We start from the raw sequence: 19,307 nt of genomic DNA, 5'->3' as shown, positions 1-19,307 counted from the left end.
CCGTTGCGGAGCACAGGCTCCGGACGCGCAGACTCAGCGGCCATGGCTCACGGGCCCAGCCGCTCCGCGGCATGTGGGATTCTCCCAGACCTGGGCACGAACCCGTGTCCCCTGCATCGGCAGGCAGACTCTCAACCACTTGCCGCCACCAGGGAAGCCCATTATTACTATTTTAGAAGTGAGGTAATTGAAGCTTAAAAGGTTGTTTTATACATATACATTATATGTATAAATATATAAAAAGGTTATGTGTGCATATGTATATATATATGAGAATATTTATATAGGCATATATATTTATATATAGATAAAGGCACACACACACACACACACACACACGTGCACACATGGAGCTAAGTCTTGGTCAGAATTCAAATGCAGAGTGTGAGACCACTATGTTATGCTGCCTCTTAACATTTTATTTATTTTTTATTTATTTATTTATTTTTTGCGGTACGCGGGCCTCTCACTGTTGTGGCCTCTCCCGTTGCAGAGCACAGGCTCTGGACGCGCAGGCTCAGCGGCCATGGCTCACGGGCCCAGCCGCTCCGCGGCATGTGGGATCTTCCCGGACCGGGGCACGAACCCATGTCCGCTGGATCGGCAGGCGGACTCTCAACCACTGTGCCACCAGGGAAGTCCGCTCTTAACATTTTAATCTAACATATTATTCCTGCTAAGAGTAAATGAAAGTCTGTAATTCAGCTATACTTCAACAAAAAATAAATTTTAAAAAAGAATAAATTAAAGTCAAATTTATTGTTCCTATTAAAAGTAAATAAAGACATTTATTGGATTCCTAGTATGTATAGGGATCGTTCTTGGTACTAGGTGTACAAAGTTGAAAACTTAACTACACTTGCCCTCTGGGGGTTCACATTTTAGGGGAGTCAAGGAGCTTTTAAAAGTTTATTAATCAATGACAAAATTAAGACTCAAGTATAAAGCACTACCAGTTCTACCCCAGTTCTACCACTGCATACCTGTGGACAGGTTAGTTAAATTTTCTCAATGCCAGTTTTATGTTGCAGGCGTGATGATGATGATGATAAAGGCAAATTATTGAGAACCAAGAACCAAAATCTAAACATACTTAACATAATATGTCTTTCACTTTAGGAAATCTTTGAGGTAATGATAGTAAAAATTACTACTTTGGTCCTTTGTGTTTTCCTTGTGCAGAATAGATACCACAAGGGTTGAGTTTACCATCCCACTGAGAGAGAATTGGGCGCTGCCATTCTTTGCAATTCAGATAGCAGCAATTACATATTTCCTGAGACCAAACTTACAGCCCCTTTCTCAAGTAAGTTTTTATAATACTTTGTATATATTTTTAGTTCTCCAATTTTATCTTAGAAGCTTCAGAAAATGTGATGTTCATCGTGTCCAAGTGCATGTTAATAGTTCTTATTCCATGACCAATTTTTTAACTTGAGTTAAATTAAGTTTTCTTTTTCTAAACCTGTTGCTACTTTGCAAAGAAAATGTTTTCATTTTTGATGTTAAAAATGTACTCTGCATTATCTGCCCTTAAACAGTTATGGCAAACCCACACAAAATTTCTGCAGAACTGTCAGAATTTTTAAGCCGTTGCTCTTGAGATGTGATTTGGTGCATTATTGCCTCCATGATAATATGGAGTACACATACCATATGTGAATATTTATATGCAGAGTGTCACGTTAGGCTATTTAGAACTTAAATAACAAATGCAAGAGTTTTCAGAGCAACAGTGCATAGTTTTTCTGTTTGGTTTATAGAGATATTGGCTGCTCTTGAGAACACTTGTCTGAGAGGCTTTTTATTACTAGAGACATGTAAATTATACAAAGATTTTCTTTTTACAGAGGCTGACACTTCTTGCCATTTTCATGTCAACTTTTCTCTTTAGTCTAACATGGCAATTTAATCAATTTATGATGCTGATGCAAGCATTAGTGCTGTTCATACTGGACTCCTTGGACATGCTGCCAGCAGTGAAGGTAAGGTTTGCTCTCTTTTCTCAGTTGAGATGGTTGTTGTTTAATGTTTTATATGATAGAATGAGCTCAAAATATGCACATGCTTAATGATAAAGTTGAAGCTGCTTCTTAGCTATAATGTAAATATGCTGTAGTCAGTTGAAGCTGAGTAATTTATGCAGCCTAGTTTGATCATCTTAATTTTTATTCTGCTTATTTTACATTAAAAGATGGATTTATTTCGGGACTTCCCTGGCAGGCCAGTGGTTAAGACTCCACACTTCCACTGCACGGGGCACAGGTTCGATCCCTGGTCGGGGAACAAAGATCCCACATGTGGCGTGACCTTAAAAAAAAGATGGATTTATTTGGAGCACAAATGTCTAAATCAGTTGTCCTTTATAGAGTTGACTTAAATTTTAAAATATAAGATAGCTATTTTAAAATGTATTACTGTGTATTGTCCCACCTTTTTTCCCCCAAGGAAATCAATGGGTGTATAACAGCTTTTCTGTGGTACTTTGTAAAATTTTCATAGTAACATTTACCAGTACGGGATGTGAATCCCTATTGATTGGTCAGAGGTCACATATGAAATAAGGAAATTATAAAGGAAACCATTGTTTGTCTCCCAGTGTGTGCTGCTGTCATTTAACTGTATGGTTTTTGTCATGTGCAGAAATACGTTTTAATGTGTTGTATATGTTTTTAAGTTGCTCATAGTTACTATTCCAAAGTAACAGTAACTTAAATATTTTCCAACTATAAAATATTATCACCAGGTCTAAGGCAGCAATATAATCTAATAGAGAAGAGTTGTACTCACATATTCCATGTCAAAAGAGATGCAACAGTCTTTGGAAACTGACTGAATCTGAATTAGGAAACATTAAAGTCAACCAACACACATATATTATCTATCTACTGAGTCATAATAATAGGATAGGCACTATAGAAAATTCCAACCTGTATAAGACATTGTCCCATCCACAGGGAGTTTGCCATCTAGCTTGGGAAATAAAGATGTCTATACAATTAGAGGGATGTCTGTATATCTATAGATGTCAATTTGTAGTAACAGTAAGTGCCAGAAGTCTAGAAGAGGAGACTTCTTTTTCGGCTAGAAAGGTTTCACAGAAATGAGATTCTAGAGGTGGACCAAAAATGAGGAGACTAGAATTTGGATGGAGTTTGAGAGGGGAAGATATGAAGGTAAAATACAGTAAAGAAAGCAGGTGGATAAATGGGAAAAGTATGTGAAAAAGAATGGATACTTCTATGGGTATAGCTGAATCACTTTTCTGTATACCTGTAACTAACATATCATTAATCAGCTATACTCCAATATAAAATAAAAATTAAAAAATTAAAACTATTTTTAATTAAAAAAAGAAAGGTGGATAAGCCAAAGTTAAAATGTGTATATATGTGTGTGGGTGTATAATATATGTATGTGTGTGTATATATATATGGTATTAGATAATGATAATAAAGCCCACATGCCTCTAAAAGCTGCATGTACAAATGAAGCTGAGTCTGTTGCTGTCTGTTTATATTTGCTTTCCTGTTTTGTAAACTCTCTATGCTTTGTTCATGGAGACTTGCAAGCTAAGGGGAAGAGGTGCCTAGATACCTTTGTATTTCTTCTTGTCATACACTCTTAGGCCAGTTAGTCTCTTCATATCTGATATCACTTTTCCCCCCTTTCTAACAAGTATGTTCAAAAGAACATTGTACATTTTAACATAAAAAATAAATTAATTAATAAATGAAAGAAGAAATAAATAAAAATAAATAATATTGAGCCATTTTGAAAATACATATATAAAACTTTTTTCCTAGTGTATAATTTTTCTGTAGTGTATTTTCACAGTAGGTATCAAAAGCCTAAGAAAACACGTATGTCTTTTCACCAAATTTTGACCTCTTGAAATTTATCCTAAGGAAATAATCAAACATGTTCATTTTAGCTGGACTGTAATAAGAAAAGTCTGGAAATGACCTAAGCCAATAGCAATAGGGTATTGTTAAACAAACATGTCTTAACTATGTAACACAGTGTTAGTTATATATAACCATTAGTTTTCCTTCTCCCTTTTTTAAAAATAAAACATATGTATAGAGAGAGGAAAGTTTCCAGAAATATATGCATTAAAGTATTAGCAGTCAGCTATGTGATTGATGCTCTTATTTTCTTTTTGTTCTTTACATCTCTTGAATATTTCTGTAATGAACATCTGTTTCTTTTTCTTTTTTAAAAAATTGGAAAACAGAATAAAAGGTACTATTTTGGCACACACAAAAAACTAAAGAATAATACAGCTAATTTATTTCATATTCAGTTCTAAGCTTCGTTGAACTTTTATATTTGAAACTCTGTTGGCGTTAGAAGTAGTTAAAACTATCAGAATTAAAGGAGGAACAGTATTATAATGAAAGGATCTGGGTTATAATACCAAGTTGCTACTATCAACTCTGAAGATAACTAGCTCTTTAAACTTTGTCAAGTGATATAACTTCTTGGAGCCTTAGTTTCTTCATAAATTGGAATCACTGATCTCTAATCATATTGAATGGGAAAGAGTCAGAATAATTGATATAGAAAAAAGTAATACAAATTCAGAGCCTGATGTGGTGACAAGAAGCAATATCTTTTTCAGTACACGTCATCTTCTTTTCATGGATGATGGAAACTCTCTTACCATCAAAAGATCAAGTTTTCAGTGAGAAATGTGTACAGGGTTTTAAAATATAAAACAGAACAGTAAATGTTATTACTAAGCATATAATTCTGTTCGATTAAAGACTAAGAATGTGGAGACTACCTGTTGTGAAAACAAAACACATTAGTGATCAATGCCTAAGAGGCAATTTTAAAGTACTCCATATGGTTCCAGACAAAATGAAGGAAACGCACTTCTTATTCTTCCTACTAAGTACAATTAAAAGCCCTAGACAATATGTAAAAAACAAATATAAGAAAATTTTGAGAGGTGGAGAAAAGAAAGTAGACTACACCTGGAGACCTCGAAACCAGAGGAAGAATATGGCAGTGAGTTCACTGGGTTTTCTTTTTGCTGCATATATCTCAGACTAGATACTGGAAAAGTCAGCAATCAGGAGAAACCAATGGACTCAAACCAAAAAAGCCCCAAGAAAAGCCAAAAGGACAAGAAAGGGTGAAGCATGAATGCCACGTGGAGAACCTTCAACTTATTGGTAATGAGACAGCCCTCCCCATCCCTCCCGGGATGGTGTCAGCAGAGAGCCTAAACTTTCATCTTCACCCAGCAGTAATGAGACACTCCTTTCTTCTGCCCCTCAAAAGTCAGTGGAGGTCAAATGTCCAGGTCACCCTGGACATCCAAACCCATCTGGAGATAATGAGGCAGTGTCCTTCTTTCCTCAGTGGCATGACGCTGGCATGGTGTCAGAGGAGGTCTGCTGATGCAGAAGATTTACATAAGATTCAGAGTTCCATAACATAATACAATACAATTGAAGATCATTTGTTAACCTGAGAACCAGGAAAATCTTTTGAATGAACAGAGACCATCAGCAGGTGCCAAAACCAAGGCACACAGAAGTTGAATTACCTGACAAGGAATTTAAAGCAGCTATCATAAAAAAAAAATTCTCATTGAGCAATTACAAACACACTTAAAACAAATGAAAAATAGGAACTCTTAACAGAGATTTAGAAGATAAAAAGAAGAAGCAAATGGAAATTTTAGAACTGAAAAATTCCAATAATGAAAATAAAAACCTCAATAGATGGGCTTCCCTGGTGGCACAGTGGTTAAGAATCGGCCTGCCAATGCAGGGGACATGGGTTCAATCCCTTGTCCAGGAAGATCCCACATGCTGCGGAGCAGCTAAGCCTGTGCGCCACAACTACTGAGCCTGCACTCTAGAGCCCGCGAGCCACAACTACTGAAGCCCACATGCCTAGAGCCCGTGCTCCACAACAAGAAAAGCCATTGCAGTGAGAAGCCCACAGACTGCAGTGAAGAGTAGCCCCCGCTTGCCTCAATTAGAGAAAGCCCGCACACAGCAACGAAGACCCAATTCAGCCAAAAAAATAAATTAATTAAAATAAATTTTTTAAAACCCCAAAACTCAGTAGATGGACTCAACAGTAGACTGGAATGGTCAGAGGAAAGAATCAGTGAACTTGAAGACAGGACAATTTAGAAATGAACTAATTTGAACAAGAAAATAGACTGGAAAAAAATGAACAGAGCTTCAGAGACCTATGGGACCGTAACAAGAAGTCTAATTCATATAATCAGAACCCCAAAAGGAGAGAAAGAGAGTGAGGCTGGAAAAAGTATTTGAAAAAAAATACTTTTTGAAGGAATGTCAAAAACTTCCCAAATTTGTCAAAACCTACAGAATCAAGAAGCTGAGCTAATGTCAAATAGGGTAAACCCAAATAAACCAATGCCAAGATACATCATAATCAAACTTCTGGAGAATAAAGATAAAGAAAAAAATCTTGAAAGCAGTCAGAGAAAAGTGATACCTATAGGGGAAAACCAGTTTGAACGACAGTTGGTTTCTCATCAGAAACCATGGTGCTGAAAGAATAGAATGGTCAACCCAGAATTCTATAGCCAGCAAAAATATCTTTCAGGAAAGAAAGGGAAAGCAAAACATTCTCAGATGAAGGAAAACTAACAGAATTTGTTACCTATGGACCTATTGTTAAAAAAAAATGGCTAAATGAAGTTCTTGAAATAGAAGGAAATGATAAAAGAAGAAATGTTGGGACATCAGGAAGAGAGAAAAGGCAATTAAAAGTAAAAATATGAATAAATATAATAAACTTCCTCTCTCATCTTGAGTGTTCTAAATTATGTTTGATAGCCGAAGCAAAAATAATAATATGGTCTTATGGTTCTCAGTGTATGTAGAGGAAATATTTATGACAGTTGTAAATGAGAAAAGTAAAGGGACTTAAATTGAGGTAAAATTTCTACACTTGATTCAAACTGGTAAAATGTCCACACTAGTAGACTGTAATAAGTTATGAATGTATAATGTAATAACCCAGAACAACCACTAAAAATCTGTACACAGAGATACATTCAAAATACTATAAATAAGTAAAAATGGAATTCTAAGAATATTCAAGTTCAGGAAGGCAGAAAAGAAAACAGAAATGGAAAACGGAGTGAACAAACAGCAAATGATAAAATGGCAGATTTAAGACCTATCATATCAATAATAACACATATATACAATAGAATATTACTCAGCCATAAAAAGAAACGAAATTGAGTTATTTGTAATGAGGTGGATGGACCTAAAGTCTGTCATACAGAGTGAAGTAAGTCAGAAAGAGAAAAACAAATACCATATGCTAACACATATATACGGAATCTAAAAAAAAAAATGGTTCTCAAGAACCTAGGGGCAGGACAGGAATAAAGACGCAGACATAGAGAATGGACTTGAGGACACGGGGTGGGGGAAGGGTAAGCTGGGACGAAGTAAGAGAGTGGCAATGACATATATACACTACCAAATGTAAAATAGATAGCTAGTGGGAAGCAGCTGCATGGCACAGGGAGATCAGCTCCGTGCTCTGTGACCACCTAGAGGGGTGGGATAAGTAGGGTGGGAGGGAGATGCAAGAAAGAGGGAGGGGATATGTGGATATATGTATGCACATAGCTGATTCACTTTGTTATACAGCAGAAACTAACACAACGCTGTAAAGCAATTATACTCCAATAAAGACGTTAAAAAAATTACATTAAAGGTAAATGATCTAAATACAACTATTTAAAGACAGAGATGGGTTAGAATAGATTAAAAAAGCACAACCCAATTGTTTTCTACAAGGAACTCACTTCAAACAAACAGTATAGGTAGATTGAAAATAAAAGGGTAGGAAAAGACACAGCATGCAAATATTAATCAAAAGAAAGTAGGAGTGGCTATATTAATATCAGGTAATGTAGGCATGAGAGCAAAGAAAATTACCAGAATAGTATATACTAATAAAAGTATTAATCCACCAAGAAGACATAGCAATCCTAAATGTACATGTACTAACCAACAGTGCCACAGTATATGTGAAGCAAAAACTGACAGAACGGAAAGGAGAAACAGACAAACCCAAAAAGAGTTGAGGACTTCAGCACCCCTCTCTCTCAACAATTGAGAAACAGACAGAAATCGTTAAGGATATAGAACTCAACAACACCATCAACTAACAGGATCTAACCAACATTTATAGAACATTCCACCCAACAACAGCAGAATACCCAATGGATTGCACCAATGGATTCAAACTAGAAATCAACAAAAAGATAAGGAAATTTCCAATATTTGGAAACTAAGCAGCACACTTCTAAATAATCTATGGGTCAAAGAGGAAGCCTTGAGGAAACACTGAACTCAGTGACAACAAAAATGCAACATATCAAACCTTGTGTGGTGCAGCTAAAGCAGCACTAAGAGGGAAATGTGTACCACTACACACATTATAAAAGAGGAAAAATCTAAACCATAACCAAGCTCCCACCTTATGAAACTAGGAAAGGAAGAGCACAATAACCCCAACTCAAGCAGAAGGAAGAAAACAATAAAGAAAAGAACAAAAATCAATGAAATTGAAAACATAAAAACAATAGAGAAAATTAGCAAAATAAAAAGCTAGTTCTTTCAAAAGATCAGTAAAACTACAGACCTTCATAATTCCCTTGGAGCATTAAACATTCAATGTTAGCACACTTTGATACCAAAGTTCTGATTCTCTGTGGCAGTACTTATGTTCTAGCCAGTTAAGAACATAGACTCTAGAACCAACGGCCTCGATTTGAATGAGTTGATATAAGTGAGTCATTTATCATACTCCCTGATATTTTATGAATGTTAAAAAATGTTAATCATGTTTAATTATGAATGATAATGAAGAGCATGAGTATGCCATTGAAGAAAATTTTGATTATTCTGTATAGGAAGAATGTATTATTGCTGCCTTGTTTCTAAACTCTGAACTATTAGAACCTGAGAAGGAACATCAAAAGTACCACTGAAAAAAAAAAAAAAAAGTACCACTGATAATGCACAACTTTCTAGTATACAGTACTGCTCAGTATTACATTTCTGGCTGATCACCCAGTGTTTCTCTTGAACCTAGGATATCATTACAGTTGACCCTTAAACAACATGAGTGTCACTGCGTGGGTCCACTTACATGCAGATTTTTTCAATAAATACATACAGTCCTCTGCAGTTGGTGGAATTCATGGATGCAGAAGGCTGACCATGGGACTTGAACATCCAAGGATTTTGTTAATCCACTGTGGGTCCTGAAACCAGTCCCCCACAGATACCAATGGATGACTGTACATTTATAAAGCTGTGCAGTCTTGTAACACAGACTGCTCTTTGTTCTCTAAATATTCCTACTTGGTGTAAAAAAAGACTGCCAGCATCAAAAAACATCGTAATCCAAATAAAGACAAAAGAAGTTTTATTTTAAAAAAATGTATTCCTGAATGAGTCATTATGCTTAAAGAGTTCCTACAGATTTAATGAGGAAAATATTTACACCCCTATGGGAAAGGGAGCAAAAGATACAAATACTTCGTAGAAGGAAAAGCATCAAAAGGAATAAAATATGTAGGTATAAATTGAACAAAAGAAGTGCAGACTTATACCCAGAAAACTACAGAACACTGTTGAAAGTTTTAAAGACCTGCATAAATTGGAAAGATTTCCCATGTTCATGGATTGGAAGACTTTCTATTGTTAAGGTGGCAGTACTCCCCAAATGGATCTACAAATTGAACATGGTTCCTCTCAGAATCCCAGTTGCAGAAATCAACAAGCTGATCCTAAAATTCATATGGCAACTCAGGGGACCCAGAATAGCGAAAAAGATCATGAAAAAGAACAAAGTTGGAAGACTCACACTTTTCAGTTTCACAACTTAACTTCCAAGGTACAGTAATCAAGACAGTGTGATACAAGCAGAAGAATAGACATAAATCAATGGAATAGAATTGAGAGACTAGAAATAAACAGTCAACTGATTTTCAGCAAGGATGCCAAGATAATCATGGAGAAAGAGTAATCTTTTCAATAAATGGTGCTGTGATGGGACTTCCCTGGTGGCACAGTGATTAAGAATCTGCCTGCCAATGCAGGGGACAGGGGTTCAAGCCCTGCTTCAGGAAAATCCCACATACTGTGGAGCAGCTGAGCCCGTGCACCACAACTACTGAGCCTGCGCTCTAGAGCCCACGAGCCACAACTACTGAGCCCACGTGCCACAACTACTGAAGCCCCCATGCCTAGAGCCTGTGCTCTGCAACGAGAAGCCACCGCAATGAGAAACCCACGCACCACAACAAAGAGTAGCCCCCGCTCGCCGCAACTAGAGAAAGCCCGCGCTCAGCAGTGAAGACCCAATGAGACCAAAAATAAATAAATAAAAATTAAATTAAATTAAAATTTTTTTTAAAAAATTGGAAAACCCCATTTAAAAAAATGGTGCTGTGATAACTGGATATCTATATGCAAAAGAATGAAGTTGGACCCCTTCTTCTTACCATACACAATCATTAGCTCAAACTAGATCATAGACCTGATTTTAAGAACTAAAACTATGAAATGTTTAGAGGAAAAGATAGGAATAAATATTTATGACCTTGGAGTAGCCCAAGCCTTCTTTGATATAACACCCAAAGCACAAGTGACTAAAGAAAAAATTAGATGAATTGGACTTCATCAAAGTTAAAAACTTTTGTACCTGGAAGGATACCATCAAGAAAGTGAAAAGATGGGCTTCCCTGATGGCGCAGTGGTTGAGAGTCCGCCTGCCGATGCAGGGGACACGGGTTCGTGCCCCGGTCTGGGAAGATCCCACATGCCGCGGAGCGGCTGGGCCCGTGAGCCATGGCCGCTGAGCCTGCGCGTCCGGAGCCTGTGCTCCGCAACGGGAGAGCCCACAACAGTGAGAGGCCCACGTACAGCAAAAAAATAATAATAATAAAGTGAAGAGACAACTCGCAAAATATGAGACAATATTTGCAAATCATATATCTGAATAAGGATTTCCAGAATATATAAAGAATTCTTACAACTCTTTCAACGTTAAAATATGGACAAAAGATTAGATAGATATTTCTCCAAAGAAGATATATAAATGTTCAATAAGGACCTGAAAAGATGCTCATCATTAGTCATTAGGGAAGATTGGGAAATAATGGAGTACGGTAAAAATACTGATTGTTAGAATACAATAAAATACTATAGGCCATAACTGTAAAGGGATTTAGAAGAAAATTAAAGACTACAAACAGCATGTGCCTATTCCTAGAATATATTTATACCATTGTTTGCTTCCTCTACTTCATATATCCCTGTTCTTCTTAATGTTATAAAGTTTAAAATGTTCTGTAATTAAAAGGTAAATAAAGAGTTACTATCTTCCTTTCTTAGATTGTATTACTTGATGCTAGGTGTGTTTTCTGCATTATTTATAACTTGAGATGTATCCAACTAGTGACCAACCTGTCAGCATGTGGGAGTCTCTTGATAAAAATCTGTTTAACCATCTAATCCTTGGTTGTTGCAGGTGACATGGCTGTATGGTATACAGCTAACAGGTTTACTCCTTGTCTGCATTCTTCAGTTTTTTAATTCCATGATTCTCGGATCATTGCTTATCAGTTTTAACCTTTCGGTGTTAATTGCAAGAAAACTTCAGGTAGGCCTTTTTTTTTGTCCTTAATCAAAGTAAACTTTTTTTTTTAATTGTGTGGTTGTTTAGACCTTGTTTTCATATAGTATACAAAGGAAAATTTATAACCAAATTCCCACTAAAAAGCAGTAGGGCCATTATTTGCTTTTTTTGAAGTGCATGGTATAGCATTTGTTTTCAGGCTTTCTGATCTGCCATTCCTTTGTTCTGACGTTTATTATTTCTTAGAAAATTGGAATCTTAATTAAATTCAGGATTAGCCAGAGATACTTGTTTGACTGCCATTGGTTTAAAGTTGGAATAAAAGAGAAAAAAATGTTGACTTTTTTCATGTGTGAACTCAAGAGTGAGAAGAACATATTGCTTTGTGGAAATGTGTTTGTCACAGTCTTTAAAGTTGGTGGACACCTTGTTATTTGAAGTAGTAACACCACTCTTTCCCCCATCCTTCCATATCATATTATTGATTTTTAAGTGAGTTAAAATTAACTCTGTTTTGAGAATTTTGAGATTCCAAATAAATACCTTTAGAAAAAAATGGGACATTTCCTAGAATAACATGTTTGACATTGGCCTCATCTTTTGACTTTATTATATAATTAAAATCTCTTAAATTTACATAAAATTTAAGAGTTAGTTGTTTTTCCTTAATAATGTTGCAAAGCCTGTTTTCTGTCTTATAAGCATATGAGAAACATTTCTCATAAGCACTTTCATATCAAGAAGCTGTTTTGTTTTCCATTTTGGGAAGAATAAATACATTTTGTTATTAGTCTTTTGAGTGAGAGCTGCTATGGACAAATCTTCACAAAATTTTAAAAAACAGGCTTTTAGTTGACTATTAAAAACTGTACTTCTCATTTATCCTTTTAACCTTAATTATAAATAAACATCACTTATATTTGAACTGTTTAGATATTATTATATTTGATAATCCATAAAGTTATTTGAGGGTTATAAGAAAACTATTATGTATCAAAGAGCACAATTTACTTTTTTTATATAGGTCTTTTATTTAATGGGTTATAGTCTGTGATATATGAATCAGTGGATAAAAAGATGAATCAGTGGATCAGGTTCAGTCAGTATATGCTGAGTACCTTCTAAGTGGCCGACTCCATACTCTGGTTGAAGAGGTCTTTAAAAAAAAAAAGGACTAGGACACATTTCCTCATCATATGGAGCTTATTATTAAGTGATTCATTTACTATTAGAAAAAGACAAATTTTAAGACAATGTAACCTCATGAAAATTAGGTTATATTTTCCCTATATGTTGTGTAACCCAATGTTTTAAATTCTTAAGTAATCTCATCTTAAATGTTTATGAAGTTATATTAAAATTAAAAAATTGAAACTCAACTCTTTTAATTTCTAGAAAAACCTGAAAACTGGAAGCTTCCTTAATAGGCTTGGGAAACTGTTGTTACATTTATTTGTGGTTTTATGTTTGACACTTTTTCTCAACAACATTATTAAGGTAGGTTAATAAAATGACATATTTAATTTAGCATTACTAAAGAGTTACCAGTTTTACTTTAAACAGACTCAGTTTTACCTTTGTTTCAGTAACGGGATTATTTTCTTGATTTTAGTCCTTGATTTCTATTTGCTCTTAACATGTTCTACTTTGAACCCACCTTTTGAGTTATTAAACTTTTTAAAAACTCAGCTTTAAAAGCATTAAACAAGTATTTCTCTAAATTTAAAGCTCCTACTTTTTAGAGCGTTTTCTGTACTATGGTACTAAAAAAAAAAAAAGACATGATTTTTATTGGGGTAAGTTCATAAATAAACTGGGTTTACTGTCGGAACCACATTGATTAATTGAGATGATTTCGCCCCTCTGGGAAGGCTGGTCTCAGGACAGAAGACAGCTGCATGTACATGACAGACTCTTCTTCTGTAAGAGAATGGCAGTCTCTCTCCCTGTCTGTTGACTGTCAAAGAAAAAACAGACCCTTCACTCAGTCAGCCCACATTAAACACCTCCACTCCAGGTCCTTATCACTATTTTCTTAAACTCCATATAGTTCACTACTTATCAAAAACTTACTTGAGGGACTTCCCTGGTGGCTCAGTGGTTAAGAATCCACCTGCCAATGCAGGGGACATGGGTTCGAGCCCTGATCCGGGAAGATCCCACACGCCGCGGAGGAACTAAGCTCGTGCGCCACAACTACTGAGCTTGCGCTCTAGAGCCTACGAGCCACAACTACTGAACCAGAGAGCCACAACTACTGAGCCCACATGCTGCAACTACTGAAATCCACATGCTTAGAGCCCATGCTCCACAACAAGAGAAGCCACCGCAATGAGAAGCCTGCACACTGCAACAAAGAGTAGCCCCCACTCACTGCAACTAGAGAAAGCCCACGTGCAGCAACAAAGACCCAATGCAGCCATAAATAAATAAAATTTATTAAAATAAAGAACAAAACATTTGAGCAGAACAATCAGCATTTCTGAAAGACTGGCTGAAAGATATGCAGTCCATCCATTTCACCACTCTACATGTTCAGTTACCTGTGCCTGGATTAAGCCAGGAGAGAGCTACTTGTCTGGACCACTGTTTTTTGACTCCCCAAAGAATAATGCCTACTGAATTGCACTTGATGTTCTGTCAGCTACCTACAATTGGAAGAATTTTAAAAAATAGTCTTTGAGACTATTCACTGTTTTTACTGTACCCATGGGGAAAATTTCTCCTGAGTCTCAGTTTTAGGATTATAAGGATGTCTCTTGAGCAACTGGTTTGTTTTAATCTTATGACCCTGTGCGTAGCATAAATGCTTTTACTTCCCTCTTTGTATTTGCTACTAGAATGCATGAGCCCGGATTTGTGGCTCATATCTACTGAATATATTTTGTGTACTAACCTCAGTTCTGGATTAATCTTATTTTCTTTTCTATCGTCATTTTTCTTCTGATACAATTTCTTCACCCATTTATGTTATATGAATTTTTGTAAGCCATAAATTAAAAATAAAATAATGTGAATTAAAATTATACTCACTAATGATAAACACTGGCATTTGTCTCTTCACCCCTTGAGGGTTATTGCTGTGTCTTGAATTGTCTTTGAAAGAATGAGTCTTATATCAGTTGTATCTGCAGACAGAAAAACCCAAAGCAAAACAGGCTTTGTGGGCTATGTTCCTATTGGAGGTTTCAGATCATGATATTACCGGTTTTCTGATTTTAAAAGTTGTACTCACTGGGCTTCAGCTGTCTCCCTCTCCCTGAAACCAAAGAACCTCATCTTTTATCTATTTTGCACGTTGAACTTATGCCTAGATTTTGTTTGCAAAAACGATTCTGATAAAAAAAAAATAGGAATGGAATAGGAATGAAAAAAAAAAATGAAAAAAAATAGGAATGGAATAGGAATGAAAATCCCTGCTTTTGAATGAAATAATGCCATTTGCAGCAACATAGATGGATCTAGAGATTATCATACCAAGTGAAGTAAGTCAGAACAAGACAAACACCATATGATATCACTTATATGTGGAATCTAAAATATAATGCAAATGAACTTATTTACAAAACAGAACAGACACAGACATAGAAAACAAATTTAGGATTACCAAAGGGGAACGGGGTTGGAGGAGGGATAAACTAGGAGTTTGGGATTAGCAGATACATACTACTGTATATGAAATAGATAAACAACAAGTTCCTACTGTAAAGTACAGTGTACTGTATTCAATATAAACCATAATAGAAAAAATATATATGTATAACTGAATCACTTTACTGTACACCAGAAACTAACACAACATTGTAAATCAGCTATACTTAAATAAAAGAATTTTTTTAATGAAAAAATCCCTGCCTTAGAATTTCTCAGTTCTAAGACCTATTGTAAACATTTACTAATTTTACACATACACACACATACAGTCCTATGAAATGCAACGCTGAAAATGTGTATTCAATGGGAAATTATCAGAAAACCATGCATAAAGAACTGATAGCAATTTTTATTTTCTCCCTCCCCGATAGAAAATTCTTAACCTCAAGTCAGACGAACACATATTTAAATTTCTGAAGGCAAAATTTGGATTTGGAGCAACAAGGTATGACTGAATTTAAAGTCTGTGTTTGCTTTTTATATTAAATCAGCAGGGTCTTTAAAATGTAAGTTATCAGTTCTTAATTTCAGGCTTATTTTGAGGAAAAGTTGGAGGTTTACTTATCTTGTACTTGAATTTAACACTTTGCTTTCCCTTTGTTTCCTAGAGATTTTGATGCAAACCTGTATCTGTGTGAAGAAGCATTTGGCCTTCTGCCTTTTAATACATTTGAAAGGCTTTCAGATACTCTGCTTTTTTATGCTTATATATTTGTTCTGTCCATCACAGTGATTGCAGCATTAGCTGTTGCCTTCCGTAATCTCAGGTATGGCATATTTCAGAAATCTAATTCTATGCTTTAATGAACTTGTTCTGTGTTGCAGAAAAATTGCTAAATTGAAAATCAAAACATCAGATACAGAACAGAGTACAGTCATCTTAAAGGGGGAACGTACCCAAGTTAGCGTGGACTGTACTCTCAGTTGGTAAGGGTGGAGTAGTTAAGAGACAGTAAAAAGTAGTAGATGCCATGCACACAGGTCTGGGTTGAGGTCCTGGCTCGCATACTTGGGAACAATGTGATATTTGAGCCAGTTATATAACCCTTCATTATTTCCATTTCCATTTCTGTAGAATGAGAGCACTAAGAGTACTTACTCTACAGGGTTTTGTGAGAAATAAATAAATGAAAATTACATAAAGTACTTAAAGCAGTGCCTCATGCGTAGAGTATATTGTGTAGATTTCAGCTATCATTAGCAAGTGTTGTTATTATTGACTTGTAGTCTCTCTGTTTTGCTCCCATTATTAATTTCCTGTGTTTTTCTACCTTTCTTTCTCCAGCTACCTTTTTTATTTCTCATGAACTGTCAAGAGTTAACCATTGTTTATTAATGTTTTGTTGCATCTTGTTTAAGGGCTTATAAAGTTGGAATGGACCATAATTATTAGCATCTACTAAAAGTCTTAAGTATTAGTTGACAGTGTTTTAAAACTTAGGATGTCTGCTAATCTACTTAAAAGAGAAAGTCAGGGAGTATGAAGAACACCTACATATCAAGCTGATGGAGGTTTTTGCATTTACTATCCATGTTAAATTGAAACAAGATTAAGTGTAAGAAGTTGAAGCTACTGTCATTTGTGGAAAAGTAATGAAGCCCAGAAGGAAGCCCTTTTCCTGTGTAGCTACCTTGCCAATTAAGGTGCTGGTGAGCTGTGATTCGCAGCCACCGGAGAGCTGTGCTGGGAGAAAGTCATTACAATGAGTCCAGATCAGTTGAGGTGTTTTATGATTATTAAGAATGAAGCAACATTGAACCATGAAGCTATTTCACTGACTATAAACTATTTTAGTATCTTTCAGAAGTGTTCTTTTTATACCGAGTCCAAGATAAAAATTTAGCCCCATGAAAATAGATGGAAATTATTCTAGACAGTGTAACTTAATGTTATTCCAGACACACCAGGTGTCGACAGGACTCTAGACGGCATGCAAAGCAGGAAGTTCAGTTGGCCTGCAGTGTTGTGTGAAAATGTCTGCCATGCTCAGCGTGAACCTATGGGCCGTCCTTGGAAGCTTATTTGGTATATGATTATAGATAAAGATTTTACCAGGTAGGGATATTAGGACTTTATTAGAGGAAAGCACTACATTAATTAAAGTCATTTAAGAATTATAGTGTCTCAATGTGAATTAACGTCTAAGTAATTTGAAGGATATATTATCAATGCCAAGTATTTAAAGTATTTCTACTTTCTAGTACTAGGAAGGATGGTACCATTACGTTTATACACCACATCTACATTGGTGTGTAGTATATAACTGAAAAGGATACCCTGTTCTATACTCATGGGATTCATAGAGCTTTCCAGCTCAGTTGTGGGCACCGGGAGAGGTGTTGCAGAATTCTCCCAGGTATCAAGGGAGGATGAGAGGGTATGTTCTTGTCTGGAGTAATCTTTTAGTATCAGTGGAAGCCAGAGTTTGGGTTGTGATATATAACGTTTAAGTAAAGATTATCACCAGTGGTGAAAATTACCATAGAGTATCATTTTAATTTTCTTATGTATCTAGGGTGGTGAAAAAGAGGATTTCCAGGAAATAACAGGTCTGTAGTTACATAGAAGCATTGTACATATCCAAGTCTATTGGATTTGTGTGAAGGATAAGTGGGGCCTTTTTAGAAGTATTATTTTTATCCTAAGCTGGCAGCCCTTACTGTTGTTTCCTTTTCCCCTTGACAACAAATTGTGCAAATCTGAACCCACTCATCCATCTCAACATCATTCAAGTGGGGACAACCAGACAGTACGTGCTTCCCAGTGTGATGCAATATGGAATACATCATATCCCCATGAAGTGTACTTGCCAAAATAAATGAACTTGACTCTAATAATTAACCTCTAGATCTAATTACAAGTTTATAAGAAACATGGGAATAGAGAAATAATATAAAATGGCACCACGAGGAGACAATCGGCCAAATCCAGAAGGTAGGAACAGTTATAGGACAAATTGTGCATTTTCTTCAACGAGTAAATGCCCTTAAAAGTGGGGAGGGGGGAGTACTTATATTGATTGAAAGATAATTTAAAGAGACATTGATGAAATGCAGTATGAAAGCTTTGGATCCTCATTCAAAGAAACCACCTGAAAAAAGCTATTGCAATAAATAGAAAATAGAACGTGAACTGGGTGTTAGATGATGTTGAAGGGTTACTGTTAATTTTATGGGTGCAGTCATCTTAATGTAGCCATATTTGATTTTTTAAATCACGTTAGGGTACTTGCCTAGTGACGCAGTGGTTAAGAATCTGCCTGCCGATGCAGGGGACACGGTTCGAGCCCTGACCTGGGAAGAACCCACATGCCGCGGAGCAACTAGCCCGTGCGCCACAACTACTGCGCCTGCGCTCTAGAGCCCACAAGCCACAGTTACTGAGCCCGCATGCCACAACTACTGAAGCCTGTGTGCCTAGAGCCTGTGCTCCGCAACAAGAGAAGCCACCGCAATGAGAAGCCCGCACACCGCAACAAAGAGTAGCCCCCCACTCACCACAACTAGAGAAAGCCCACGTGCAGCAACAAAAACCCAGCGCAGCCAAAATTAAATTAATTTTTTTAAAAATCATGTTAGTTATATGTAATGAGGTATTGTGGTAGGTTAAAAATGTGATCATTGGTTCGTAAAGGAACTGAATTCCAAGTTCATGGATACATTTTTACTTACTTGTAAAAACTAGAAAGATATGAGTAACTACTATGACATCTCTAAAGATCTCTTGTAGTTTCAGTGATTCCAAAATAATATTTTTTTGCTATCTCTTATAATTTAAAGGATTGAAGGACTTTAAGGTTTTGCTTAAATTAAAATGAAATTTGTTCAGTTTTAGTTACTCTAATTATTAATGCATTTATATTATGACACTTTTAGCCTCATAAACAAATTCAAAATTGATCAGAGCTGATTCACTTTATCTTAGGGAAATAAAACATTTCTAAATATATGAAGGCATAGGTTTCTTCTTTTTTTTTTTAGTT

General features: G+C 36.0%; 1 protein-coding gene across 5 annotated transcripts in view; it reads left to right on the top strand.

Annotated features, from left to right (window-relative positions):
* The window catches only part of DPY19L3 (dpy-19 like C-mannosyltransferase 3), a 74,950-nt gene that overhangs the window by 33,892 nt on the left and 21,751 nt on the right, over positions 1-19,307 (top strand). For all 5 annotated transcript variants that reach the window (XM_060288467.1, XM_030874499.2, XM_060288465.1 and 2 more), the window contains 6 exons: positions 1,183-1,306; positions 1,851-1,985; positions 11,563-11,694; positions 13,066-13,167; positions 15,696-15,769; positions 15,933-16,091. In XM_060288467.1, the coding sequence (XP_060144450.1) occupies positions 1,183-1,306; positions 1,851-1,985; positions 11,563-11,694; positions 13,066-13,167; positions 15,696-15,769; positions 15,933-16,091 (726 nt within the window). The remainder of the gene's footprint in view (positions 1-1,182; positions 1,307-1,850; positions 1,986-11,562; positions 11,695-13,065; positions 13,168-15,695; positions 15,770-15,932; positions 16,092-19,307) is intronic.

Source organism: Globicephala melas, chromosome 19 (genome assembly GCF_963455315.2).
Source record: "Globicephala melas chromosome 19, mGloMel1.2, whole genome shotgun sequence".
Classification (NCBI taxonomy): domain Eukaryota; kingdom Metazoa; phylum Chordata; class Mammalia; order Artiodactyla; family Delphinidae; genus Globicephala; species Globicephala melas.
The sequence above is the reverse complement of the archived record's forward strand: the minus strand, read 5'-3'. Positions and strand labels throughout refer to the sequence as shown.